The sequence below is a fragment of the Pagrus pagrus genome (assembly GCF_965226575.1).
Source record: "Pagrus pagrus genome assembly, chromosome: 1".
In the NCBI taxonomy this organism is placed as follows: domain Eukaryota; kingdom Metazoa; phylum Chordata; class Actinopteri; order Spariformes; family Sparidae; genus Pagrus; species Pagrus pagrus.
In genome coordinates, this window is record NC_140185.1 from 6654737 (window position 1) to 6682420 (window position 27684).

The 27684-nt window shown below is 42.1% G+C and overlaps 1 protein-coding gene across 3 annotated transcripts; it reads right to left on the reverse strand.

The window, feature by feature from the left end:
* Positions 1-1576: 1576 nt before the first annotated feature.
* On the reverse strand, positions 1577-27198 carry LOC311263958 (uncharacterized protein). 3 transcript variants are annotated; one of them, XM_084364400.1, is made up of 11 exons: positions 27113-27198; positions 20308-20444; positions 16711-16896; positions 13418-13589; positions 12967-13146; positions 12696-12818; positions 12337-12470; positions 12207-12237; positions 12023-12101; positions 11188-11284; positions 1577-11099 (listed from the first exon to the last, which is right to left on the reverse strand). In XM_084364400.1, the coding sequence occupies exons 2-11, from the start codon at positions 20440-20442 to the stop codon at positions 4146-4148; spliced, it is 8091 nt and encodes a 2696-aa protein (XP_084220526.1). In that variant the 5' UTR covers positions 20443-20444; positions 27113-27198; the 3' UTR covers positions 1577-4145. The 3 variants fall into 3 exon arrangements, with proteins under 3 accessions (XP_084220526.1, XP_084220525.1, XP_084220524.1); XM_084364399.1 differs by having other exon boundaries at positions 12023-12122; XM_084364398.1 differs by having other exon boundaries at positions 12023-12128.
* Between the last annotated feature and the right edge of the window lie 486 nt (positions 27199-27684).

A 27684-nucleotide genomic window follows, 5' to 3' on the forward strand; every position in this document is an offset into this window, starting at 1 on the left:
AAACTTGAGGCAAAGCCATCTAGTGTCACACAACAATGGCAGCACCCATGGGGAGAGGGTAGGATGTATTTGTAGACAACAGTACTTGTGTGAGGCTCGTGAATGAAATATGTAGATACATTTCCAAATAAAGTGCTGTTAAATAAAATGTATGTGACAAGTTGGACTTCAATTTAAACTAATGACCTGCAACATTGACTGGAATGGAGCTAAAGTATTGGGCTAAAAGCTGGGAAAAGCAGGGATTCAGAACAGGGGAACAGGGCTGACAAGACACCGCTTCTCCTCAGCCCTATGAGATGAGGGACCAGAGCCAGAGCAGGAAGGCCTGAGGGGAAATGGGAAAAATTGGTGATGAATGAAAAAATGCCTGGAAGTGTAGACAGACTGGTGCAGAAAGTACAATCTTGCAGTGGCAGGGTATTTGAGGATCTCTACAGGGTTGATTAGAGTAAGGAGATGCAGCTGGCATGGTCCTGCTCTGACTACAGCACACCTGCAGGCAATCACACACACACACACACACACACACACACACACACACACACACACACACACAGGAAGGTTGCCCTTCCAAGGAGATGGTCCCCGGGCACAACCACTGCCCAATGCTTCCTCAGGATGGGTTAAATTCAGAGTACCAATTGTACAAACTGTTTTACATTTTATGATATGTGATCAAATAAAGATTCTTCTGTAGTATTCCTATAGGATGAATCCTATAATCCTATTGGATAAAGTTTAATAGGACCAAAATCAAGTATAATTTCCTATTAGAACTTCCTGTTTGAATCCTTTTTGACTTGGGGGTTTGGGAGTTTCAAGTGAGTTACATGTCTGTTAAATAGATTTAATTTTTCTGCTACACCTACCCAATTTCTCTATATTAGTGCATTAATTTTGTATTTTTTTTGGCATTCATTCATTTACCCTGATCACAGCGAATGGAAACTGGTGCAGTGTGAAAGTCCTACTCTGCTGCCACCTGCTGCTTGGTTTAATTACTGCTGCTCCCAATATTTTTATAAACAAAAAACTATGAATGTCTTCCTCTCTTTTCATGTCCTTACAACTACATTAAGTTACCTTGAAATTCAAATTCAGGCTATTTACAGTGCAACAAGTATTGATTTAAAGGGCTTTACCTGGCTCATTTTAAGCACATATTCCAAATTTAATATTTTGAGGTGTTTCAATGATTGATGAACAGAGAGCTTGCAGACCAAGTTTTGTTTTTCTTTGTTCCATGAAGGATCATAAAAACTAAGATAAGTATAAAATGTATTTCATGTCTTCTTTCTTGTTTAGAAGAAGCCAGAAGCTGATGGCTGCTTAAACCTGTGATGCTGCTGGTGTGCTTAATTTCTATTGCAATCGGAAGAGTCCCACAATCGTGATGTTTGTTGATCTTGGTGACTGATGTGCTGCAGCCACAGTGATGGTCATAACCAGTTCCATTGATATTTTAAATGTTACTCTTCTGAGTGTTCATTTAATTTCTGTATTCAAGTGAAATTAATACTATGCTGAAGTTCACTCCCCTCTTCCCGGCCCCAGAGAAGCAATCAAACAACAGTTCAACTAATAGGTTCAAAAATCTTTATTTGCCACAAAAAAATACATTTTAGCTCAGAGAGAGGGGTTAGTCCACACAAAACATTATTAAAAGAAAAATAAATGGAGTTAATGTCCTTAAATGACAACTGCTATTAAGCACAAATACATTTGTGAAAGACCAGTTTAAAATCACACTGACATTGATGACAGTGTATAATGTTGACTAAATAATATCACGACATTAAAAACAACATTAACATGACTGAGGATGCTGGGTACATGATGGCATAAGAAAACTGTCCTCTACAAGGTATAATGATTAAGATCAAGTGAGTGAAAAGTTTAACAGACGTGAGGGGATAACATTTTAGATGAACACCCACAGGTCTCCATGTTAGATCTCTATATGCAAAATGTATATCAAAAAATAACATTTTAATATTAAGACCTGAGTTCTGCTGATAGGTGCAAAGCAAGAATGTGTTTTGGTAGTTTTCCTTTTTCTTCTTTTTTTAAAATCAAAATACATAAATTATTTTTTTTAAAAATGACCAGAAATTACAAGTTCCTTTGTACAGTAACAGTCAGTTCAGAACATTTTAAAAAATTAAATGAGACCAATTCATTTGATGTCACGTTATTTGTAATTGGATCTTGTTGCATGTTTTGGAGTAAAAACTTCGGAGTAAAAATCGCTGAAAGATTTGACGCCATCTCAAACAAAAAGGGACTGAAAACCTTACCTTCAGCCACTACATTACACAATGCAAACTACACATTCACATTTCTAATCAAATATAAGAAAATATTTACAATATAAAAATATTAATTTATCACTTGTATGAATTCGCAAATTATGGCTTTTAAGAAAACAGTCAAAAGTCCCTTTCGTGTGTGTATGTGTGCAGACTTCAATGAACTCAACATGTCAAAAGTATTTTTATATTTTAACTTTTGGGAAATTTCTGTACCCTTACATCATCATCATCATCATCAGTCTTTCAATTATGATAATGAATATTTAGTACAATTCTATGTACAATTAAGTACAATTCTAAACAAAGTTTGGGCAGGTTAGGATTATAAGAATCATTTTATCTTCCATCTCGACAAGTTAAAAAGGAATGTGTGCCTGCATATTTTTGGTTGGCCTGAGCAATACATATACTAAGCATTACAGCAAAAGTTTAGCCAGGTTTACAATTTTTCTGGATGACAGTTTTTTTTTTGCTTTTGTGCCTGCACCCTCTGGCCGAGTATCGATAACAGGATAACGATAACTCCTTGATAACGCTATTCATTATCTATAGCTACTTATGCTTTGCAGGGTCATAGGGGGTTGGTAGCCTAACAGGCTGGCCACACTGGATGCATGAGCAGTGCATGTGCGTGGCATAATGTCTTGCTTTTCATTTTGGCATCCATGTTAACAGGTTAGAGCAGCCACACTGGCGGCATGTGTGGCGCTTCTCATGCGCGTGTCAAGCGAGGCTGCAATGGTGCTTTATCAAGAAATTCAGAGATTGTCAGAGATTCGCCTTCAGGTGTGCGGTTCAATGCAAAAATCAACCTGAAAATGACCTGCAGACAGTCATATTGGCATCATAGCAACTTTCACTACAGTTTTAATGTCTGTAGCTGTAGAATATGTCAGACATGAAGAGAATACACACAACAGGTGAAGGTTTTTTTTCTTGTGCACTCTCTTTCCCCATTGCACTTTCTTGCTCTTTCAACGGGGGTAAAGGAAAACCATGTCATCAAAATCTATGTTAACAGACAGGGCAGGTAGGAACTGCTCTGTAGCAGCAACGCACTACACAACAACCAGTGTGGCCAGCCTGTAACACAGCCCACACTGTGCAAGAGGAGGGGTACACCAGAACAGCTCTACCAGAGGTTACAAGATAATGATAATGGTACTTGACAGTATATCTAGGTGCTGTTTCGTAGGCAACTGGACTTGCTTCAGTTTGTTGAAGATGTTTTACCTCTCATCCAAGAGGCTTCTTCAGTTCTGGCTAACTGGAGGGGAGTTGCAGGCTTTTAAACTCTGTGTGGGAGTGTCCTTACAGAGTGGTTCCGGCCACTTGTGGGTTGTTGACCCAACTGGCCTTCATGTGGGTTGCTAAGTCTAGGTGAGCCCAGGTGTGGATGGTTGCATAAGTAGAGGAGAATCAGTGATAAACTGGTGAGCTAACTTGATATCTACAGTATCTTAAGGTTACATCTAGAGTTTTATAAGCTACTGGTCATGACAGGCCACAAGGTGGAGCAGCAAAACTCCTCAGTTTACTGAATACAGAGAGTGTAGGTTTTAATGTTTCATAATTCAAATTTCAAGAGAAAGAATGTGTGATTTCTTCTTTCAAAAGTCGCAGCCCAGCTCTTGGTGAGCAGAAATGATAATCTCACTGAGTCAAGATGAAAAATGTACAGTAGTTTGTCATTCTACATTGTGAGTCTGCACACTACAGAGGGCCTGCTTGTATTCAAACATTGAGTTTTTTGGTCTTGCTTTTTCCCACTTTTGTGACTGTACACTACTTTATCCATTTTGTGTCAATGTCAGTCTCATTAAGAACGTCCTAAACTCTGCTGAGACGCTTGGACTTGCGAGTTGGTGTTACCTCAGTGCTTTTTCTCTTGCGGAGACTTCTCTTCTGAGCTGATTGAAGACTGTCTTCATCAGACTCTTCTGACTTTTGATCTTTAGCACTGCGGTGTCTAGATTTAGACTGGGGTGTGATTGTTACTGAAGGAACTGACCTCCCTCTTAAAACTCTCTTTCCAATTACTATAGGCTCAACCTCTTCCTCCGACATATTCTGCTCATCTTCCTCATTCTCCTGACTTGAACCTGCCATCTCTACCTCTTCGTCTGTATCTAATGCTAAATTTATGGCATCCCCCTTTTCACTAGTACCCTCAACAGCTCCCATGTTATTCTCTACATCTTCCTCTCTGCTGTTTTCCTCTAGCTCTGGTTCATCAGCAGAAGATTCAGCTTTCTTGTTGTCTTGGTCCCTGTCGGATTCCACTATATCCTCTTCCTCTTCATCAGTGGCTCCCTCAGTCCCACTTCCCTCATCTTCATCATAATTTTCCTGGTAATTCACTCGTGATCTTTTCCGGTTGGATCTTCGTTTTGGAAGTTGAATTTCTTCTGCGGCCACAGATTTCATCTTCCCTCTGAGACTTCTTCCTTCTGAGGAGTCAACAGTAATATCTTTATGTTCTTCCTCTGGTGATTCCATTTCTTCTTTTGCCTGCTCCTCTGCCTCACCTTCAGCTGGAGGCTCTGCCTTCTGTTCGGCAGGCGACAATTCAGCAGTCTCTGTTTGTTCCTCAGCATGTAGCTCTCCGTTTTCAGGAGAATCATCAGTAAATGGATGTACTTCTTGTGTTTCCTCATCCTTAGGGTCTTCCTCTTCCTGTTGCTGAGTCTCTACTGCCCCTTGGCCTTTCTGTCTTCTGGATGTTCGTGTTCGTGGAGCTTCTTCCTCTGTCACCTCAGATGCATCTTCATCTAGTGGCTCTCCTTCAACAATGGCAGTGAGAGATTCTTCTGTTGGTGTGATGTCCTCTTCCACAGCTGAGTTTGTCTCTTCTACTCTGACCGTGTCACTACCAGTCTCATCCACAGCTTCCATGCTGTTGTCCTCCTTTTCGAGCGCTGCCGTTTCCTCTGTTGAGGCATCATTGATTTGCTCTGCATCCTCTACAGCAGATTCCACCCCTGCCATATTCTCAGCTTCTTCCTCTTCCACATCTTTGTCTTCCTTCACCTCCATTTCCGCAGCCTTCTCCCCTGTCTCCTCAGGTGGTTCTGGCCCTGCCTCTTCTTCCTCTCCCAAAGTCTCTTCAGCAGGAGTAGGCTCTTCTTCTCCCTCACCCTCTGGCAGACACTGTGTGCGGGCACGTTTGGATTTACGTCTTGGTGTAGCAGGAGCAGACCTTCTTCCCTTCCTCAGAACTCTTGTTTCTGCTGCTGGCTCATCTTCTTCGAGGATTTCCTCGACAGTTACCTCTTTTTCTTGCTCATGATTATCTTCTGGCTCTGAATTTTGTTCTTTCTGAGCTGCAGCTTCCTCCGCATTCTTTTCTTCAGTCTGCTCATCTTTGTTTTCCTCGATTTCTTTAGCTTCTTCCTGCACTGCTGTGGTTTCCTCTACTGGCACCTTTTCAGCTGGAGTATTTTCTTCTTCCCCCTCATCCTCTGCCTGAACCTGTGTGCGGGCTCTTTTTGATTTACGTCTAGGTGTGGCAGGAGCAGACCTTCTTCCCTTCCTCAGAACTCGTGTTGCTTTTGCCGATTCATCTTCTTCTGAGCTTTTCTCTACAGTTGCCTCTTCCTCATCTCTTTCTGTGGATTTCCTTGTTGCCTTATATTGTTCCTCCTCCACTGTTTCTTGTGTATTAACTGCTTCCTCGTCAACTTCATCTGAGGTCTTTCCCTCATCAGCATTTTGCTCAACTGGAGGTTCTACGTCCTCATGTGTGACTGTCTCAGTGCTGTCGGCTTGTCCCTCCTCTGGCAGTGTGACAGCTTCCTCTGCTACTGTACCCATTTCTTCTCCACCTGTTTCTGGTTCTGTATTTTCTACTTGCTCAGTTGAATCCTTTTCTTCAAGTCCCTTGTCCTGATCAAACATCTGCTGTTGTTCCTCAGCTTGTTCCTCTTCCTCCTCTGCCGCTCCCTCCTCAACTGCTAAAGGTTCCTCTTCTCCCTCTTCTTCTTCTTCTTCTTTCTCCTCTTCTTCCTGGAGTTGCTTGCGTGTTCTTTTTGTTGTACTTCTTGGTGTGATGGGGACAGACTTCCTTCCCCTCCTCAGGACTCTGACTTGAACTGTTGGTTCATCTTCTTTAACTTCTGAAGTTTCCTCCTTTTCTTCTTCCCCCTTTTTCTGTCTGTTTCTTGTTGATTTGCATTTTGGTGGGGTTTTGGCTACTTGCTTTCTTCTTCTCAGTGTTCTGGTTTCTGTGACGGGCTCCTCCTCCTCATCATCATCATCATCATCAACACTTCTATCCTCTTCTTCTTGAGCTGTCTCCTCAGCTCTCTCTTCCTCAGCCTCTTTTATTGTGACAGCATCATTCGCTTGCTCTCCAGAGCCCTCCTCTTCCTCTACCACCTTCTCCCCCTCCGTGTTTTCTATTCCATCAGGGGAACCAGGTACATGCTCATCTGCCATTGTTTCTTCCTGTTTTGTTGCTTCTTCCTGTTGCTCCTCTTCTGCCTCTGCAGCAGTCTTTTCTACAGGAACCTCCTCCTCAGCTGCTGTTTCTTCCTGGACATCATGACGGGCTTTGTTCACGTCCACTAAAACCACAGTCAGTCTTTGGAGATCAGAAAGCTGGGGTGCTGTTTCCTGACTGTGTTGCTCCTGTGCTGAAGGTGTTGCCTCCTCTTCACTGGGTGTAAGTATGGTTGAGTGTGTGTCAGGTTTGGGTAACGGTGTGTCAGAGTCTCCTTCTTGTGCTAAATAATCTGCAGCAGCTGTAACTCCAGCTGTGTTCTCCTGCTCTTCGGTCATCGTTCCTTCTTCAGACGAAGGAACAAGTTCTTCCTTCTCCTGCTCTATTTCATCCTCCTCTGGGGCTTTCTGCTCCTCTTCTTCTATTAGTGGCTCCTCAGCTGACCTTAGCTCCGCTTGTCCTTCTTCTACGCCTGTTTCCTCTACACTTGTAGATTCATCTTGTTCCTTCTGCTCTTCTTCCTGGATTTGTTTACGGGTTCTTCTGGATTTGCCTTTTGGCGTGGCAGAAGCTGATATTCTCCCCCGTCTCAGTGTTCTTGTTGTCACTGCTGGTTCTTCTTCGTCACTGTTTTCTGTTTCTTGTTCATCCACTTGCTTTCTGCTTCTTCTTGTTTGCCGTCTTGGTGTAGCCGTCTTTGTTTTACTTCTCAGGGCTCTGGTTTCAACTGGTGCCTCTTCCTCTTCCAAGCTCATTGCCTCATCTGCCTCAGTTGTTGGAAGATTCTCTTCAGCATCTTCTACCACTGGAATGTCTGCCTCTGTATCTGCAGACTGAGACTCCTCCACTGGATCAGTTATTGTCAAAGCATCCTTGTCCAGAACTTTTCCTTCTACTCCTTCTACCTCAGCAGTGCCTGGTTCTGCGTCATCCACCTCCTCTTCAGTAATAACCTCACCTTTGTTGTCTTCCCCCTCCTCAGACACACCTCTTGCCTTGTCATCATTTGCTCCCACTTTAGATATGTAGGTTGACTGTTCCTCCTCCACTGTTTCTTGTTTATTAACTGCATCCTCGTCAACTTCATCTGAGGTCTTTCCCTCATCAGCATTTTGCTCAACTGGAGGTTCTACGTCCTCATGTGTGACTGTCTCAGTGCTGTCGGCTTGTCCCTCCTCTGGCAGTGTGACAGCGTCCTCTGCTACAGTACCCATTTCTTCTCCACCTGTTTCTGGTTCTGTATTTTCTACTTGTTCAGTTGAATCCTTTTCTTTAAGTCCCTTGTCCTGATCAAACATCTGCTGTTGTTCCTCAGCTTGTTCCTCTTCCTCCTCTGCCGCTCCCTCCTCAACTGCTAAAGGTTCCTCTTCTCCCTCTTCTTCTTCTTCTTCTTCTTCTTCTTTCTCCTCTTCTTCCTGGAGTTGCTTGCGTGTTCTTTTTGTTGTACTTCTTGGTGTGATGGGGACAGACTTCCTTCCCCTCCTCAGGACTCTGACTTGAACTGTTGGTTCATCTTCTTTAACTTCTGAAGTTTCCTCCTTTTCTTCTTCCCCCTTTTTCTGTCTGTTTCTTGTTGATTTGCGTTTTGGTGGGGTTTTGGCTACTTGCTTTCTTCTTCTCAGTGTTCTGGTTTCTGTGACGGGCTCCTCCTCCTCATCATCATCATCATCATCAACACTTTTATCCTCTTCTTCTTGAGCTGTCTCCTCAGCTCTCTCTTCCTCAGCCTCTTTTATTGTGACAGCATCATTCGCTTGCTCTCCAGAGCCCTCCTCTTCCTCTACCACCTTCTCCCCCTCCGTGTTTTCTATTCCATCAGGGGAACCAGGTACATGCTCATCTGCCATTGTTTCTTCCTGTTTTGTTGCTTCTTCCTGTTGCTCCTCTTCTGCCTCTGCAGCAGTCTTTTCTACAGGAACCTCCTCCTCAGCTGCTGTTTCTTCCTGGACATCATGACGGGCTTTGTTCACGTCCACTAAAACCACAGTCAGTCTTTGGAGATCAGAAAGCTGGGGTGCTGTTTCCTGACTGTGTTGCTCCTGTGCTGAAGGTGTTGCCTCCTCTTCACTGGGTGTAAGTATGGTTGAGTGTGTGTCAGGTTTGGGTAACGCTGTGTCATTGTCTCCTTCTTGTGCTAAATAATCTGCAGCAGCTGTAACTCCAGCTGTGTTCTCCTGCTCTTCGGTCATCGTTCCTTCTTCAGAAGACGGAACAAGTTCTTCCTTCTCCTGCTCTATTTCATCCTCCTCTGGGGCTTTCTGCTCCTCTTCTTCTATTAGTGGCTCCTCAGCTGACTTTAGCTCTGCTTCACCTTCTTCTACGCCTGTTTCCTCTACACTTGTAGATTCCTCTTGTTCCTTCTGCTCTTCTTCCTGGATTTGTTTACGGGTTCTTCTGGATTTGCCTTTAGGCGTGGCAGAAGCTGATATTCTCCCCCGTCTCAGTGTTCTTGTTGTCACTGCTGGTTCTTCTTCCTCTTCCAAGCTCATTGCCTCCTCTACCTCAGCTGGTGGAAGATTCTCTTCAGCATCTTCTACTACTGGAATGTCTACCTCTGTATCTGCAGACTGAGACTCTTCCACTGGATCAGTTATTGTCAAAGCATCCTTGGCCAGAACTTCTTTGTCTCCTCCTTCTTCCTCAGCAGTGCCCTGTTCTGCATCATCCACCACCTCGTCAGTAATAACCTCACCCTTGTTGTCTTCCTCCTGCTGTCGGTAGCTTGCCTGAACTGATTTTCTTCCACTTCTCAGAACTCTTGTTTCAATAAACGGTGCTTCCTCATTGTCGCTAATTTCCCTATCCAGATTAGCAGCGGCTTCCTTTTCTTTATCAGAATTGCCTTCTTCAACAGTCTCTGCCTCTGCAGTTGCATTTACATACTTTTCTGTACTGGTTTCCTGTTTCCCTCCATCCTCCTCTTCCAACATCAGCATTTCTGGCTCAGTCTCTACTGATGCTATCACTTCCAACTGCTCATTTTGCTTGGTGTTGTTTTCCTCAGGCTCTTCATCCACTGGTGGTGCAGCCTCTTCTACTTCATCAGGTATTACCGTTTCTGAAGCAGCAGCAACAGTGTCCTCCTTATCTGCTTCAAATGATACAGTCTCTGTCCTCCTGTCTTCATCTTCCTGGACTTCATTGGGGTCCTCTGCGTTCACCTCAGTCGAAGGTATAACGTCCTCTGCTGCTTCAACAGTTAATTCCTCTGTGGATATCTCTTCTTCTGTTTTGTCATCCATAGCTTTTACATCTGCTTTCTCTTCACTAACAGAAGCTCCAAGATCAGCTTCATCCGACTGTTCTTTCTCTTTATTCTGATGTCTCTTGCTTTGTCTTGTTGGTTTAGAAGTGGCTCCCTTCTGTACAACAGGGGGCTCCTCTATCCCATCGTCAGAGACCTCTTGATCGTCCTGTATCACTGATGTTTCTACCTCCTTATCCTTTTGTTCTTTCTCAGATTTAGCTGTTACTTTTTCATCTGCTATTTCCTCTGTAGGAGCAGTCTCTGTTGTATCTGGAAGCTCTTTGAAGCTCTCCTCCACTTCAGTGTCTTCCACCCCAGGCTCCTCTTGTTTCTCTGCCTCCTCTTCTTCTCTTAATTCTTCCACAGTGACTCCATCCCCTTTTATTGTGGTGATTCCCTCTGGTTCTTCTCCCTCAGTTACAGTCAATTCCTGCACAACTTCAGTTGCAGAAACGTCATTCTCCTCAGCTAATTCATTGACCTCATTCTCTAATTCTTCATTTACTTTCTGGCTGTGTCGTGTATATCTACGTTTGGGTGTGGGAGTGCTTGTAACAGTTCTTTGCCTCAAAACTCTCCCTACATCCTGGGATGTAGTTTCCACCTCTAGCTTGGTGTGCCGCTGAGATCTCCGTCTGGGGGTTTCACTCTGTACTTTTATGGCTTTTACAACAGTTCTTCCTGTTTTTCTAACTTCCTCACCTTCTGATGTTGCATGTGTTGATAGACCTACAACATGCTGTGTCACTTTTTCTTCTAACTGTTCGTCAGTGACCTCAACTTGAGTTCCGTCTGCTTCCTTCTGTTCCTTTAAAACTTCTTCAGACACCAGCACTGCAGTGTCTTCCTCTGCTTCCTCAATTTCTGATGCCACATTCTCAACTGTAATCTGTGAGTCATGGGAGGTGTTGTTCAGATCATGTGTGGCGTCATCTTCTGCTTCTGGCTCCACAGTAGTAGGTGTAACATCAGCTTCTTCTAGGTCTTGTGAGGCTACGACTGTGGCTGGTGTGTCCGAGATCATAGCTGCTAATTCTTTAGGTGCAGTATCAACTACATCTTCTCCATTTTCTTCAGGTTCCACACTGAACATTACCTTAAAATAAACAGTGAAAACTGAATCACAAACAAGTTCCTGTATTGGTCATATAGACAAACCAAATGAAATTTGCATAATCACACACCTCAGTTTGCACCAATTCAGAGACATCATGCAGTCCCGTGTTCTGTTGTGCTGAAACATGCTCCTCTCTGGGGGTTTCTGCTTCAATATCCTCGATTCTAAAATATGTTGGATACCACTTGTTAATATCAAGCTTTACATAATGTGAGGATTTGATGGTGTGACAACACAAAGCAGGTAGTTAATGTTTCATGATTCAGAAATTGAGAATTGCCTTTTCAATTACCCCTTTCACACTGGACATAAACCCCCCTGTGGACTGACTCTGCAGTAGTCACACGTGTTTATCTGCTCCACTCTGATTGGCTGTGATGAAAACACAACAACAGGTTGGACACGCTAAATTTTTTATCCCCCTCGTCAGGCGTGATGCTATGACGCATACTGAAGTTACGGCTGGTGGCTTGTTTAAACTTTTCCATCCGTCTCTGTTCAAGCAGCTCAGATATCATTCAGTTTGTGCTGAGTTTAAAAGAGAGACTGACGATGTCTGCGGTTTGATCGGTACTGTGCATGTGCAACTCACAACAGAGATGAGAAACACGTGGGATGTCTCACTTATTGGCAACTTCTGTGACCAGCTCTGGAAAAACTTGAGACTTTTTAAAACAGGTTGTTACGTCTTCTGGATGTGGTCTGATGAGGTATATGATCTACTGCTTTCTACCGTTCCCTGTTTTTCCGGTCTCCTGGCAATGTGAAAGACTGTGTGACTTTATGTCCTGCACTTGAAAGCTCATATTTAAAGCATCTAAAATGCACATTTTTAAAATCCTAATTTAAGGTGATTAATGATGTGTTCAGAATTGCAGTGACATGGTTTAATTCATACACACCTGATAATTTTTTCTGACTTGTCCTCCATTGTCTTTTCACCCACATGCCTTCGTTTGGAGCCACCACTCCTGGCCCGGGCTGTAACAGCCAAGTCAGCCTCTGAAACTGTTAAAACTGTTACAATGTACATTATTTATTTTAAAAAAAGGTTACAATGTAGATTCAACATGAATAAATGCTCACCTTTGGTTGCTCTCAGTATGGTCACTTCCTCCTATAAAATCCAAATACCAGGGATTACACTTTCACTTCTATAATATATTTCTTTCTCAAATAAATGCTTCTTAAATTGGAAGAAATTAAAATAATGTACCACAATTTCAACTGTGCATTTCATAGATTCAGCTTCTTTGATTTGTGTGGTTATTGCCTCCATCACCACATCCTCCTCAGTCACCTCCGTCATCACAAGGGAATCCTCTGTGAATGAGAGACTCTTGGATACTGCTGAGAAACAGAATAAGACATGCAATATTTGAATGCCTAGATACATACCATGTACTAACAGTTGTCACATCATTGGGCAGTGCTTTTTTACCAACATTAGACGGGACATTTGTCATTTTCAAGATGACTGAAAATACATTCTTTATGGTTTCAAATCCTTGGTAATATACTGTCCTGGGTGATTTCTTGGTTGAGCCCTACAGTACAGCTCCTGTTATTTCTTACCACTCAGATCCATGCCCTGGATCTTGCTGGCGATATTTGTCCTCTGGGTGGGTGCACCTATGCTTTCTGCCTCCCACAGCAGGTCTGTGTCTCCTGGGTACTGTAACAGGTACTTCCTGCACACTACAAGCAAAAAGTAATGCATCAAACTTATTAATATACTGTTTCTAGTTCTATGAAATACCAGCACAGACACTGCTTACTGTGAGACAGTAGATTGATACTGTACATATCAGTGAAGGTGTACTAGCTGCAGGGTGGAGTCATGTACCTTTATACATGGCTTTCGTGAGGGGGTACCTCAACCCCAGGTTGTCCTCTTTGAAACTGAGCACAAAGTCCTCCAGCATCCTGAGACCAAAGCCTTTACCACGCTGACATTTTCTTACAAATATGGAGTCCATCACAGGGAGCTGGTAGCTTCTGGTTGAGAAACGATTACATAAGCTGCCTGGAAAAGAAAAAAAGAAAAACATGCTCTTGAGGACATTTTTAGAAAGGGACAGAACAAATAATTAATCGCACATGGACTAAACCAGCTTTTTGGGCTCAACAGTCTTTACACAGTGGTCAAAACAATTGAGCAGAAAGCAGAAATAGCATTGAGTGGTTTTGCGCTAACATTTTTCTCCATAATAGATACAAACTGAGAGCAAACTAGAGACCAAAGAACATGAGAACAGTTGCGTTAGATGGGAAGAGATAAAAATCACATAAACTACCTGATGGTTTGACTGAATAGAAGCCAACAGCCTCTCCTTTATTCCAGAGGATTTTTGCATGATCTTTTTCCCCATGGCAGAGGAAGGGAAGCTCATCATTGCTCATCTCCTTGGCTCTATAGATGACACGATTTAGGATGTATAAAACTATCCTCTCTCCTATTGTCTCCACCTGGGACACACACACACAGAAGAAAATTGTTATTCTTGATGTATTTTCAATTCAAACTTTAATTCAGACTCAGAAGAGGGTCCATAGCAATGAAAAGAAAGAAAAATAAGTTCATATGAAGGCTATGTAGACAGTGTTTTCTAAGCCTGGATGAGAACGTGCAGCTTTTCCTACAATTGGTTAAAGGCGCTACAATACTGTGATGCTCAGCCTTATCTAAGCAACAGCATAGCACCCTGTCACATATATATTTGAATTTTTGTTAATAAGAAAGAAACAACACTTGACATTGAAAAAATTTTCTGGTATGTCCAAACACTGTTTGTGCTCCATCAGCTCCAAACAAGAAACCATTTCAGCACTGAAACACACAAACCTCCAGAGGTACCCACTGTAATCAACAACAGACATTAAAGATGTCAATTTTGGAGGTGATCCTCGTCATGATTATTCATATAGACTTGAAAAAATCTGAACCTATCTTATCACAATCATCATATGCCAAATGAAAGTTGAGACAGTTATTGATGGCTGCAGTCATTCTATCATATATGTTGAAAGAGCTACATAGATGAGGAATGGCTGATCCATTAAGTTTAAATTAGTTGTCCATACAATATTGTCTCCTTTTGTTCCAAACCCCACATAATTCACCAGGGAGCTGAAAGTTTCTGGCTGTATCGTATGTCATTTCCAGTAGAGGAACATCTTAATATCCCATTATAAAATGTGTTTTCTGTGAAAAAAGTACAAACATAGGAATATAGCAAGTACTCATCCATCTTTAACTTGAGTGCTTAAGTCTCCAGTCTGATCTACAGCGCAGGGCTGGTAGGTACTTGGTTTGTTTACATGACGTAACAGAATGCATATTTAGCAGATTGGGGACATCAAGCATCTGACATTGCGTTGCATTGGATGTTGGCATGCAGTTAGGACAAGATCTTCGTCCTTGACAGTTTTGTGATGGTATATGCCAGGGCAAAACACTTGACAGTAAAGCTACATGTTTACTACCAGTAAGGGTAACTCAAATGTCACATCAGAATATTAAGGAGACACTCTTTGGATAAAGAAAAAAAGGAAGTTTTTCACTTAATACTGTAACTTTAGAAGATGCCTCCTTAATTTGTCAAGCATCAGACTGCTAAACCCTCATCTCAGCTTCAGGCAAACTTCAGTTTGCCATTTTTGCACAGAACATGAACTGTGGAATACGTCCATCTCTTACAATGTAAGTAAGGTTCCCTTCATGGCCAGTATGGGCAAGAGGAACAATTACAGCAACACATGCCATGTGAGCACTGTTTTAAGAAAATTCAAACCTACTCTTGAAGCTCTGCAAGCTTAAATAAAAGTTGCCCAGGTCAGTAGCATACGGAAGTTTTCTCACTATGTTCAACTAGTGTTCAGTATTCAACTGCAGCCATGTCCACTGATGGCAATTTTTGGTATCCCTCATAAAACACTTGCTCTAAATGCTAAACATTGAAAATTGCATTTACACCTCTCAGAGCCAGACGTACCATACTGTTGCATTGGAACTCTGCCAAGAGTCCTTCCTTTTCTTAGTGGCTTAGAGAGGTCATGTTTTTTTCTCAAACTTGAGAAATTAAAGTACAATGAGGGGCACAAGGGAGAATTTTTTTGCATATGGCAGCCTTTTATAACCCACTTCAATGTTATGCACCATTTGCTTTCCGATTAATACGAGTATGTACCTACCTTTGTACCTATGGTTGTTTTATGGTTTTTACCCTCTCTTTTCCTGTTGAATCTGTTTGTACATAAGTGATCACACCACATCCATAGTCAGCCAGTTTAGGTGGAGGTGTGTGTGTTGGGGAGGGGGGTCTATAACATAACATAACATAACATAACATAACATGTGAAGGTCAGTAATTCTAATGTGTTACTACTGATTCTTGTCTCGTTTCAAACTAATTTTGTCATTGTACTCATTTATCTGTTTTGTATTCAACATTTGTAATTTCATATGTTTATGTATTGTTTTTGTTTAATTTAAGTCATTTATACCATTTTTATTACTCTTAACCTATTTTTGCACAAATCCAAACTATTATTTTGGAAATCTGTGTATAGTACACAGTCATTTGTCAATTGTATTTACGGCTATGCATGAGAATAGACTCTGGTACAAACAAATGATGCAGCAGGCAGTGGTTAATGCCACCATGGATACTGCATTATAGCTGATCAGTTTGGGGTGCATAAATCTACAATGAGGAAGTTCCCGATGGTTATCAAACATATGTTTGTTTGGTATAATGGTGGAAATTAAAGTGCATGTAAATGTAGTCAATGTATCACCACTTTAGCCACACATGGCACTAATGTCAACACTGCCTTTAAGGGACTCTGTGGGACTTGTGTGTTGTGCTGGAAGCCAGTCCTTAGTTCAAGTTAGCGGACTCCATTTCTAAGCTAAAGTTAGCTACTGTTGCTTTCTGTTAGTGGAGCAGAGAGACGCTCTGAGACGAGACACTTGAGGATGTCCATAAAGTCACATCATCTGGACTGTTGCAGAAAATCAGACCCGAGTCCTTCACAAGAAAATCCACAGTCCAGCAGCATTAAACTACTTCCACAAGCTTGTATAGACAACAGAGAGAGATGAGAAGGCCTCACATCACATTACAATCTGCTCACATATGGACAATAAAGTGATCAATTAATAAATTGCAACAAATTGTTACATAGGGCACCTTTAAACTGTACATTCTCTCTCACTGCAAAATACAGCATGTTATTTCAATTCATCACAATTGGTATTGTGTGTAATGTCACATAATGTTAATGTGACACATTAGGCCAAACAAATAATTCAAGTAATTAAAAAACATATAGTATTGCGTAAGAGTTTAGTGAATTGCCACTTAGGCAAACAGCCTCCGGTCGACAACAACCTCTGCAGTCAGCCCAACACTGACAACACCCTGAAGATATAGTTGCTGTGTCCTTCTAGCTCAATAGTGCTGCACAAATGATTATCACCTCTTTCCATATTAGCCAGTCAGGATTATTCATTGATCTCTGCAATTTTAATGAATGAATATGAACAGCAAGAGAGTGGCTTTCTGAGCAAGATGTCTCCTCATACCTCAACAGGTCCATCTCGAGCAGGGTCTGCTGTTTTGAGAATTTCGTCCACTGTCCACCATTGGTCCAGCAGGTAAAGAGCCACAGCGGTCAGTGGGTCACTGGGAGAGAAGAGGGCCAGGATCTTCTGTTTATCATTCAGGCCGTGCAGAGGGACGAAGCCCACACTGGAAATGTCTATGGTGACCTGAGGACAGACAGACATATATATATGTATGTATATACACACACACACACACACACACACATATATGTATATATATATATACATATACATATACATATACATACACACAAACAGCTCTCTCTCTCTATATATATATACAGTGCATTCAGGAAGTATTCCGACCCCTTCACTTTTTTCACATTTTGTTATGTTGCAGCCTTATACTAAAATTCTTTAAATACATTTTACAGAATTTTAGAAACTTTTGCAAATGTATTCCAAAGGAAAAACTGAAATATTAAATTAACATAAGTATTCAGACCCTTAAATCAGTACTTATTTCAAGCACCTCTGTCTTCTTTTGTATGACGCGACAACCTTTGCACACCTGGGTTTGGGCATGTACTGCCATTCTTCTCTGCAGCACTCTAAGCTCTGTCAGGTTGGATGGGGACCGTTGGTGGACAGCCATTTTCAGGTTTCTCCAGAGATGTTTGATTGGGTTCAAGTCAGGGCTCTGGCTGGGCCACTCAAGGACATTCATAGAGTTGTCCCTAAACCATTCCTGCTTTGTCTTGGCTGTGTGCTTAAGGTCATTGTCCTGTTGGAAGGTGAACCTTCAGCCCAGTCTGAGGTCCTGAGTGCTCTGGACCAGGTTTTCATGATGCTGCCACCATCATTCTTCAACGTTGGGATGGTATTGGGCAGGTGATGAGCAGTGCCTGGTTTCCTCCAAACATGACACTTTGACCCCGTATACACGTAGCCGGGTATCTGCTAAAACAAATATATTTTTCTACGTTTGGACCTGTCATCCACATGAAAACGCATCATAAACGAATATTTAAAAAAACTCCGGGCAAAGTGAAGATTTGCGAATACTCCGTTTATGCATTTGCGTGTAGACAGAGATAACCGGAGTTTTGCGTTTTCGAACGTCACAATATGCGCCAAAACAACAACAAATCTGCTCTGACATCAAACGTGCGACCTTTGTTTACTGCAGAAGCATGGCTCCGAGTGCCTTGAAAACTGTGGTGGTGTTAACTATTGTGCAGGCGCTGTTTACCTCTTTGATTTTACAAGCCCAACTACTGCTCCAAGAGCACAGGCGACGGATAACATTGCGTGACAATTTCCGTATGTCCCGGTCCTCACTCCTGTCGCTGTCGGAGTTATTACGTCCTCATATCGAGGGGCAGTCCACTGTCATGCGATCACCCGTCAGTGTGATTGAAAACGCAGATGTTCGGTTATGTGTGGAAGGGTTTTTTTTCGAAAACGAGGTAGTGTGGATAAAATTTATTTTATAAACGGAGGGGGGGAGATATTCGGTTTTAAAAATACCCGGCTACGTGTGTACATAGCCTTTGAATTGAGGCCAAACAGATCAGTCTTGGTTTCATCAGACCAGAGAATATTGTTTCTCACAATCTGAGTATCCTTTAGGGGCTTTTTTGCAAACTAGCTTTCATGTCTCTTTCACTGAGGAGAGGCTTCCGTCTGGCCACTCTGCCCTAAAGCCCAGATCGGTGGAGTCTTGCAGTGATGGTTGTCCTTCTGGAAGTTTTCCTATCTCCACACAGGATCTCTGGAGCTCAGCCAGAGTGACTATCGGGTTTTTGGTCACCTCTCTTACCAAGGCCCATCTCCCCCGATTGCTCAGTTTGGCTGGGCGGCCAGCTCTAGGAAGAGTCCTGGTCGTTCCAAACTTCTTCCATCTAAGAATTATGGAGGCCACTAAGCTCTTGCAGACTTTTTTTTTTGCATTCCCCAGATCTGTGCCTCGACACAATCCTGTCTCTGAGCTCTGCAGGCAGTTCCTTCGACCTCATGTGTTCCCTTTTAATGTCATGAAACAATAAATGAACAATGATGTCGTAGATCTTGCAGCACCTTTGGACTATCGTCAAAGCACCCTCTGTGGAAACCACTGCTGTAGTGTAGGGTTGTCTATTCAATAAGGTTTTCCTGTTATTTTAACCACAGAGAGAATAACAGGAATTGAAATCATGTTACATAATCTTTATTGTGTGCCCCCTGTGTGAACAGTATGTACAAAACTGGAGCCATACTGTTTTGAAAGGTGGAGCTTTGGGATGTTCATGTTCATGCATGACTTATAATGCTGTCTTATAAACCTGCACCCTTTAAGAATCATTCTGATGTCCCACCGTTGGCTTATGTGGACACAACCCAGTCACTCATGATCAATCAGAAACGCAGTCCAATCTGTGTGTGTAAAACTGAACAAAAGATTCTGTTGATTTTTGCACAGATATTTTCATTGTGAGCGAACAATGGTTGGATTAAAGACAGGTCGGGTAGATTTACTCAGCCTACCTCAAAACATTGTGTTGATGCTTGTTTTAAAGTGTATTTACTGTAAGGATGGACTGATATGTTTCTTCAAGGCTAAAACGGGTACCGATTATTAGTAACCAAGGGGACCAGTAACTAATAACCGATATTTTATGGATAGACATTCTCAGTAAAAATGACAATCTTAGTGTCAAATTGAGAATGACCAGTGATGGAATGTAACCAACTAAAATTGACTTATATACTGTACTTTACTTTTAAAAATGCTGATCATCAGCCCGATAATCAGCCAGGCCAATAATCAATCAATACCTAATTTAGTGATACTCATGATGTTCAATAAATGAGCAATAGTTTTGTTATGATTTTAACAAATCTTACATATTCATCTTTCAAATGCTCAGAGAACAGAAATTATGTAAAATAGTCTTTGTTCCAGTACAGAATATTCAAGCTGGTGTACATCTTCACAAACACTATCTAACCATCTAACCACTCTCCCCTTAGGCTACACAAAACACATGCTATGACATTACACACAGACACACACGTTTTCATTTATGAGAAAATGTCCATTAAAAAACATAACCAGACACATCTTCACTGCACATAAAATACCTTTCTGTGCCATAAACATAAATCCATAATATCTCATGGTATAAGTCATGTCAGAGACTCAGGACTACTTCAGTCAATGAGTCTGTGTACAGTGCAGCCATGCCACTATGCTACATAGATGCATACAGAAGCTGCGTGCTGCTCTATAGTGTAATCCATAGCAGCATAATGTGTGATAATGATAAGTCGAATTCATCATCTAACAAGTATCTCATTCCATATTAGGATAATAGTATATATTAGCCACATTTAGTCTATAATGTAATCTTTTGAGGATTTTGAGTCACGGTTAAACTTCCACTGAATCCAAATATACATGATACATATGAGTATCTATGAATCCCAGAGACCATTTTTTGAAACACTAAGTGCTTCTCTTGCTGACTTAAATGATCATTACCGACATGTGGTTGAATGACAGCACAGTGTTACAGTCAGGAGTGAGCTAGCCCTGTTTACCACAGATGCCCAGCGTGTGGTGGTGTGTTTTACCTGTGTTGAGTCAGAGAGGGTGAGGTGATCAGGAGAATCAGGGTTGCTGTAGAGGAGTTCGTTCATGTAGTTGTGGGCCGACTGTTCCAGCTCTGCCTGGCTAACATCAGCCAGGAGATCCACAGGGAAATTCATCCCTACACAACACACAACAGACAGAAGGAGCATTGTCAGACCCTCAGTCAACCATTACTGTCATCACCTCACCAAGACACCTGGGACTGTGGAGTCATTTGGAATAAAGGCAAACATGAATTGAGAAGACAACACTTAAAAATTAAAGCAGTGAGTTCAAGCTCTTAAATTCAGTAATTGTTGATGAAGTTTTGTAGTTCACAAAACATTTCTGGAGCTTCACCACAAAACAGTGTGGCAGCATTCTCCTAAACAACTGAAGTAACTGGAGATGTTTTAAAATGTAAAAAAAAAAAAAAAAAAAAAAAAACCACCAAAACATAAAATGGCTCCTTTTGGCCTTTTTGAATCATGATCAGGAAAAAGCTAAATGGAAAAAAAAAACACTTGGTGCTCTAGTGAGTTTGGGGTGGCAGGAAATAAACTATGCAATGCAATGAATGAACATGTCACCCAGTGGAAGGGTGTGGCTCCTTAATGTTTTTTTAATCGTTTTTGGATGACAGTGGTGCAAAGACGACACACACACACACCTTTTGTTTGTAGGTTACATTTAGTGTTGGATTTGTTGATAAGAAGAAAAATAGACTATTGTGAACCTTAAGTATCAAGAAAAATCACAAATTTGCCTTGTCCAATCTGTAACAAACACATTCAAATGTAAACATCCACTATCAAGCTGCTGCCTCCCTCTTACCTTCTGTATGTATTACTCTAATCACAGCTAAATGGAAGAAACTGATCTGGAGGATGTTGGTTGAGACATACAACAAAAAATAAATCCCAGAATACAATGCACATGACAGACTGATGACAACAGTGTGGCTCAATGTCACTGTAGCTGTAACCAGTCATTTTGTTTTCAAGTGATGAATCAAACATCTTGCAACACATTTTATTTCAGATATGGTCAACAGTTCAGTGCTGTGGGTGCTGAGCTGAGCTCCTGTTTGTCAACACGTCTAGTTGTTTTTGGACTGCTTTGTTTGGCATCTCTAAAAATGGTGGTGGTATGTATCATTACATACCACCACCACCACCACCACAAGTGCCCTAACGAGCAGCTCCTCCATGCCATGATTGGATTCAGCTTCAAAATGTGTGCAACTTGACAGTATTTGCTTTGACTAATAAACTTGAAAATATGTTGTTACAGTCCGAGTTATTGAATGTAGCACCAAACTCAGAGGACAGGAAGAGATCTTCTTCCCACTGCCCCAGCCTTTTAACAGGAAACAGTGAGCTCTCATACAATAGTTTCATGAATAACTAGAATGTTTGGATGTCCTGAGCCAAGTCAAATGATACTAGTCAAATGAGTCAACCACTGAACTCAGTCTCAATTGATATCAGCTGCTCACATCAACGGGTCACATCTGTCCGATAGCACAGCCACACACCTTCACTGTTAGCCTATCAGCATGCTGCTGTCTTTTTAAATACAATGCTCTCTTTGCCTTCAGTTCATTCATGCTGCACGCCGCTCCCCTTCACTGCCCAGTCTTCACAGATTCACCAGCTTCATCATTTCATCAGCCTATATCTGTCTCAGAGGAGTCATTAACCACCACCAGTGTCTGGACTCATGGGGGGATTTAACTTTCCTGCCGTAGACTCATTATCACATGATAATCAACTACTGTAATAAACATTTTCCTTACTTCATACTAGTCTCGCCTGACTGAAATGTACAGCTGTCTACTGAACTTGCTTTGAGTGTTGTAAGAGCATTTGTAAGAGCTATTTAAATGAGCTGGCCTTGTTAGCTCTATTTGACGTATTAGTCTAAAACTAGAAATGCACTAGAGTGCATACCTCCGCCGGGTCCCAAGAATCCCCCTTCAATCAAGCCTAATCCAATATCATACTCGAGAGCCCTGATCCCTGAGGTCAATAGGATTCGGTTCATAGTTTCTATGTGGGATAAACTTGAACTCAGCACGTGGCACCGTAACCTGATCCAATCCACCTGCCACAACAAATCCCAGTTAATCCTCAGTGATCTCTGGTGAGACTAATAAACTGTGAAAGTTACCTTATTAAGAGAGCTTTAGTTAGGATAAGAAGCTAGCTTTAGTTTCTACTTACTATTGTTCTTACGTAGAGTCACAGGCAGAACTGTTTGGAGTGACAGTGAAAGAGCACCTGGAGCTAAAATGGCTAACCTGTCAAACCACTTTCCTCTGAGGTCGAGTTATGACTTTTATAACCAAAGATAAACATACCATGAGATTCACGACAGGCTGAGAAACCCTAATTTACTTGTAAATAAACAGAGAGACATGTTGTTTTTTTCTAATAGTCCGACCTGCCGGCCTGCCATTTCCATCTGGTTAAGCTGCACACGTCCACAGCACCTTACTATAGATTTAAACACACAACTGTGTTTGCTGTGTTTGGTTTGGGTCTGTAGCACAATCCCTGACAGCACAGGACTCGACATCAGCCAATCAGCTTGAACCAACAAGTCATTTAATAGTTTTTATGAAATGAGTTAATGGGTAAAGATCTAAAATACAGTAACATTTAGTAATTTGAAGGGGGCTATGGCTGTGAATTTGGCATGTATCTGAAACATCAACAAAAACCTGAATAAACCTGAGAACTCTTCTGCAGACCTGAGTGACTGAATTAGCTCCGTTTGATTGTTGATCATTTGACATGATTCCGAAGTGGCTCAGTAAATGCAACAACAGTGACTTTGAAATACATTTCACTGTACCAGCTGACCTTGAGTTCATGGCTTTGGTTCCCTCAAACCCCTATTGTGTACCACTTCTAGTCCACTCCTGCTATAATCAATTATGTGTAAAAAGCAAACAGACACTAAACCAGCTGGAGCACCTTTACATCTCCAACACAAACTTTGCATCCAGCGCTGCAGGGTAGTGTAGACTTGTAAAACCAGCCGACTACAGGAAGCTGTAGTAGGAATCCGAGAGTTTGAGTTACAGGGACATGCACACACGCCCTCCTGTACACACATGCTCACTGATATGGCTTCAACAGCTGTCTGCTCACACATGCTTGACAGCATGATCACAGAGTCTAGTTCAAACCTTCGCTCCATGTTTTGACGTTTTTCCTGTTCAGACTTGGAGCGCACTCATCTAGAAATGTCACTCCTTGACATTACAAGCATACTTAAACATGACTGCAGAACATCAACTTCAACTTAAAAGCAGGCGACTGCAGGAGGAGAACTTATCCAGAGAGTCTGCCTATCACTGCAGAAAACAAATCCCTTGTCACTGCACCAGTGGCTTGTACTGGTTGCTCAGAAGTTGTCTGTGGAGAGTATGGTAACTAATGCATGTAACAAGATCTCCTGACGAAAAGACTGGCAACACCTTGACTCAAGCTTCCTTTTGGTATTGCTTGAAGTGTGTCTGTGGTACTGGGTATTGATTCACTGTCAAGAACCAAACGCTGGCATCAAATGTCTGATCAGATTTGTAATCTTGATTTCTTGTTCTTTAATCAGATATTTACTGATTTAATCATAATTTTAACTTTTTGTTCAAGAAGGTTCCTTACAACTGCTTATGTTTCAACATTCTGCTTCTTTACTTAAATAAAAGAAGCAGCCTTGAAGAAAAACAAAGTATGGTATCAAAAAAAATCCAAAAATGAAGCCATAGTGACACAGGGCTAACAGGCTTTTAAGATGCTGTCCCAAATTTAGAGAAAAGGGGGGAAATGCAAGATGATCAGGATACAGCACTCGGTTCACACTATCCACCAAGTTGAATCTCCATGGTCTGATCCTTTCTGTGTTTCAGCAATGACGTGTATAGAACCTGAACCTATGACTGCAGTCTGGTGTGAGGACATTAAACAAATGTTCATTAGTGAGAGTCAAGCATTGGATTTCTATGGCTGTAGTTTAATATGGAAATTTCTATCTCGCCTTAAACAACTTCAAAACCGCAAAACATGCACACACTGGCCTAAAGAACAGTAACGCCGCTCACACACACTCCTGGTGATAAACACAGTAATAAAGATTAGGTGATTAAGTGTGAGCTACCTGCAGGACCAGTTTCCTCAGTGCGTAAACTAACCCTAAGGAAATTTCGTGCCTCTCATCTCTGGCAACAACATCAAAATGACCTGGAGGCACAGCCTCATCAATTTCATTTCAGGGTGTTCTATTTTGGCACCCCTTCACCTTCCCGCTCAAAATTAACCCATTGTTCCCTCTAACTCTGCGCCTTAGTGTCAAATGTAACCTCCATGTGTGAATATCAAAGTTAGTACAGAGACCTCGCACAGACCAGATGCTACATTACTGACTTTTAAAAGGGGACATTAAAGCTTGTGCCCTTTAAACAAAGCCTTCACCCAGCTTCAATCAGCTGTGCTCTTCAACAGAAGTCAGCATCCCAATCCAGCATGTACCGTCTCCTATCCCTCTTTCTCTCCAAACAGCAAACTCACACACAGTCATGAATATCAGCAGCCAAGTATGAAGTCCAGTTCTGTACGGTGTGTGTGTGTGTGTGTGTGTGTGTGTGTGTGTGTGTGTGCGTGTGTGCGTGTGCGTGTGTCAGAGGCTGTCGTACATCTTTAAATGCACAATGAAGTGATGGAAGCAGTTGGTTTAAATTAATGGGTGATTCTTACTAATGAATATTGTCATTATTTCATCCATAGCTGCTTGTACATTAAGAGCCTTGTCTTTCAGCCGTCATGTTTCATGTAACACCTGCAGCAGGTATTTCCATAGCTACATGTATGTCAACAGCATTTTAAGTCTATAATGTGGTACACAGTTACACAGGCATCAAAAATTGACGGTGCCATAGTTTATTAGATACAGCATCGCGCTCCAGCAACACAACTGCACAACTTTCAGCTGTTTGGCTCCACACTGACTCCAACTTTATACCATGATGTAAGCTATTCTGGTCATTCATGACTTCTCAGTAGTGCACTGTGCAGCAGGGAATTGTGTATCAATTGCATTGGGAGCAAAGTGACATCCATGGAGAGAGTTTTAACCCCATGACACTGAAAATTTGACCGTTTCTGGGTCCGAAATGCTAAATCAGCTGCAGGTCTGTCCATGTTTGTAATGTGATCCATTCTGCTGACTAGCTTGGATGACAATAACTGAACTTGGTGAATAAAAATAACAACACAGGCCACATGTACAGACCCACGTCCATTATGTACACTATCATACTGTCTTCTATCCCGCCATGTCTCCCACTGACACCCAAGCACACACTGTCACTGGACATCACCAACAGAGCAGAAAGTCCAGTCTGTCTATTGTGAGAGTGTGTGAGAGAGAAAACAACCCTGGCAGCTGACTGTGTGTTTGTGTGCGGATGCATGCACGGCTGTGGTGAAAGCAGGCCCAGTGCCCCTCGGGGAAGGGAGTAGTGAATAGCACACACGCACCTATAAACCAGACATTTCACTTTCCTGTTTTTCTTCAAAAAAACAGGAGACTCACCAACACTCTCAACAACTGGCCTGAACAGTGCTTCCAAGAATTGCTAGATGAACACTTCTGTGGTTGCCAGATAGTTTTTTTTTTGTCTTTTGCACGCTGAGAGGGACAGAAAGACACTTAAACAGACTTTTGAGAACATGATGTTCTGATAAGAGCTCCGTGGAATATGACGGTTTGGGTCATATGAACATTGTGAACATTCAAAGTTGATAATCATTGATATGGGTGTAATCATTGATCGTGGATAGTCAGCCTACACGCCTGAATAAAGAGGGTCGTGCATCTGAAGACTCGCATTAAAAACGAGAAAGTAGCGCTGCTGCACAAAACGCTGAGTGCGCACTTTTTCCTCTCACGGACGCACGAAGCGCCCGACTGAACAGACACGAGACTTTACCAAAATAGTGAGGGGACATACAGTGTGTGGATCAAAAAGAGAACAAAGAGTCCTAAAGTCACACTAGTTGCGAATGTGACAGAGGGTGTGTGTGTGTGTGTGTGTGTGTGTGTGGTGGGGGAGGGGGGCGTGTGCTCTGTAGCCACGCTGCCTGTGATGATGACTCCGATGTGTCCCAACATCAACAGCGAACACTTCCAACAACTTTCCAACGCATTCAAACTCACATCCACACCGAACACTCGGCTCTGCTCCATCTAATGAGCTGCGACAAACACCACTAATGACGCTGATGATTTACAAACAACTCAGGTGTTTGAGTGTTAGAATTAAAAATACTATCAGTGCGCACCAGATCTCAGGCGAGTGTTTAAAGACAAATGATCGCTGTATTTGTGAAGTAGCAGCTTGCAGACGGCGCCGTGCGCGTTTCTAATGAAGTGTGCAGAGATGTTAAGCTGCAGCTTCATCATCAGACAGTCCGGTACACTTCAGAACATTTTGTTCCAGATAAAAAAAAACGACAGAATTGTGTCCAGCGCGTCGCCCCGAGCCGCCGAGACGTCGAAGCGGAGTCGTCTCCGCTCACAGTGAGGCCGTGAGAACTGGATGTACTCGCGATAGTCTATATTTAATACCTGCCCGCTTTCCACTCCAGTCAGATGCTGCGGCCGTCCTCGTCTCTGCCTCCTAATTCCATAAGTGCACAAAGAAACTGGCCAGAGTGCTGCACAACACAACACAACACAACACAACAGAGAGACAGAGAGCCGAACCGAGCCAAGGAGCACGAAGACACACAAACTCACCTGCAGTCTTCACAGAAAGCCTTTCTATCTTTGGAAACTCTCACCGTTCAATTTAAATTCCCCTAAACGCGCTTAACGTTTATTATGCTGTGAGGTGCGACGCTCTGCGCATGCTCGGCTCTGGCCACCAATCCTGTGCAACCGGCTTATATAACTAAACTATTATCCAATGTAACCCCCTAATACGCTAAAATCACTGAGGTCAGCTTTTGTAAGAGCCCAACAGTTAGATCAACAGCATCTAAAGAGTTGTAGAAAATGTACATGTTATAGTTATTATATATATATATGGTATTATATGATAACCATCTTTATAAATATGACAGGCCTGCAATTTGGTAAATATGTATAAACTGATTAATCCATTTGATAAAATGCTGCAGCCCTAACTAAACATGGAGTCTATATTTTAATATTTCATATTATAGGCACAAATCGCAGCAGGGAGGGGGGGGGGGGGGGCGAGACCGATCATATAGCCTGTTGCTCTTTGGAGAGAATGGAGAGTTTCCATGGCTAAAGACTCTTTCTCCTGGGGCACTGGACGCAGTGGCTGCATTATATTTAAGAGA

What these genes read in the sequence shown, in the direction of transcription:
- LOC311263958 (XM_084364398.1), bottom strand. Translation starts at nt 20,442, where the DNA reads ATGAATTTCCCTGTGGATCTCCTGGCTGATGTTAGCCAGGCAGAGCTG. An exon ending in CTCGAGATGGACCTGTTGAG is followed by an intron (nt 13,590 to 16,710) that starts GTATGAGGAGAC and finishes TGTGTGTCCCAG; the next exon opens with GTGGAGACAATAGGAGAGAG. An exon ending in CCAGGGCATGGATCTGAGTG is followed by an intron (nt 12,471 to 12,695) that starts GTAAGAAATAAC and finishes TCTGTTTCTCAG; the next exon opens with CAGTATCCAAGAGTCTCTCA.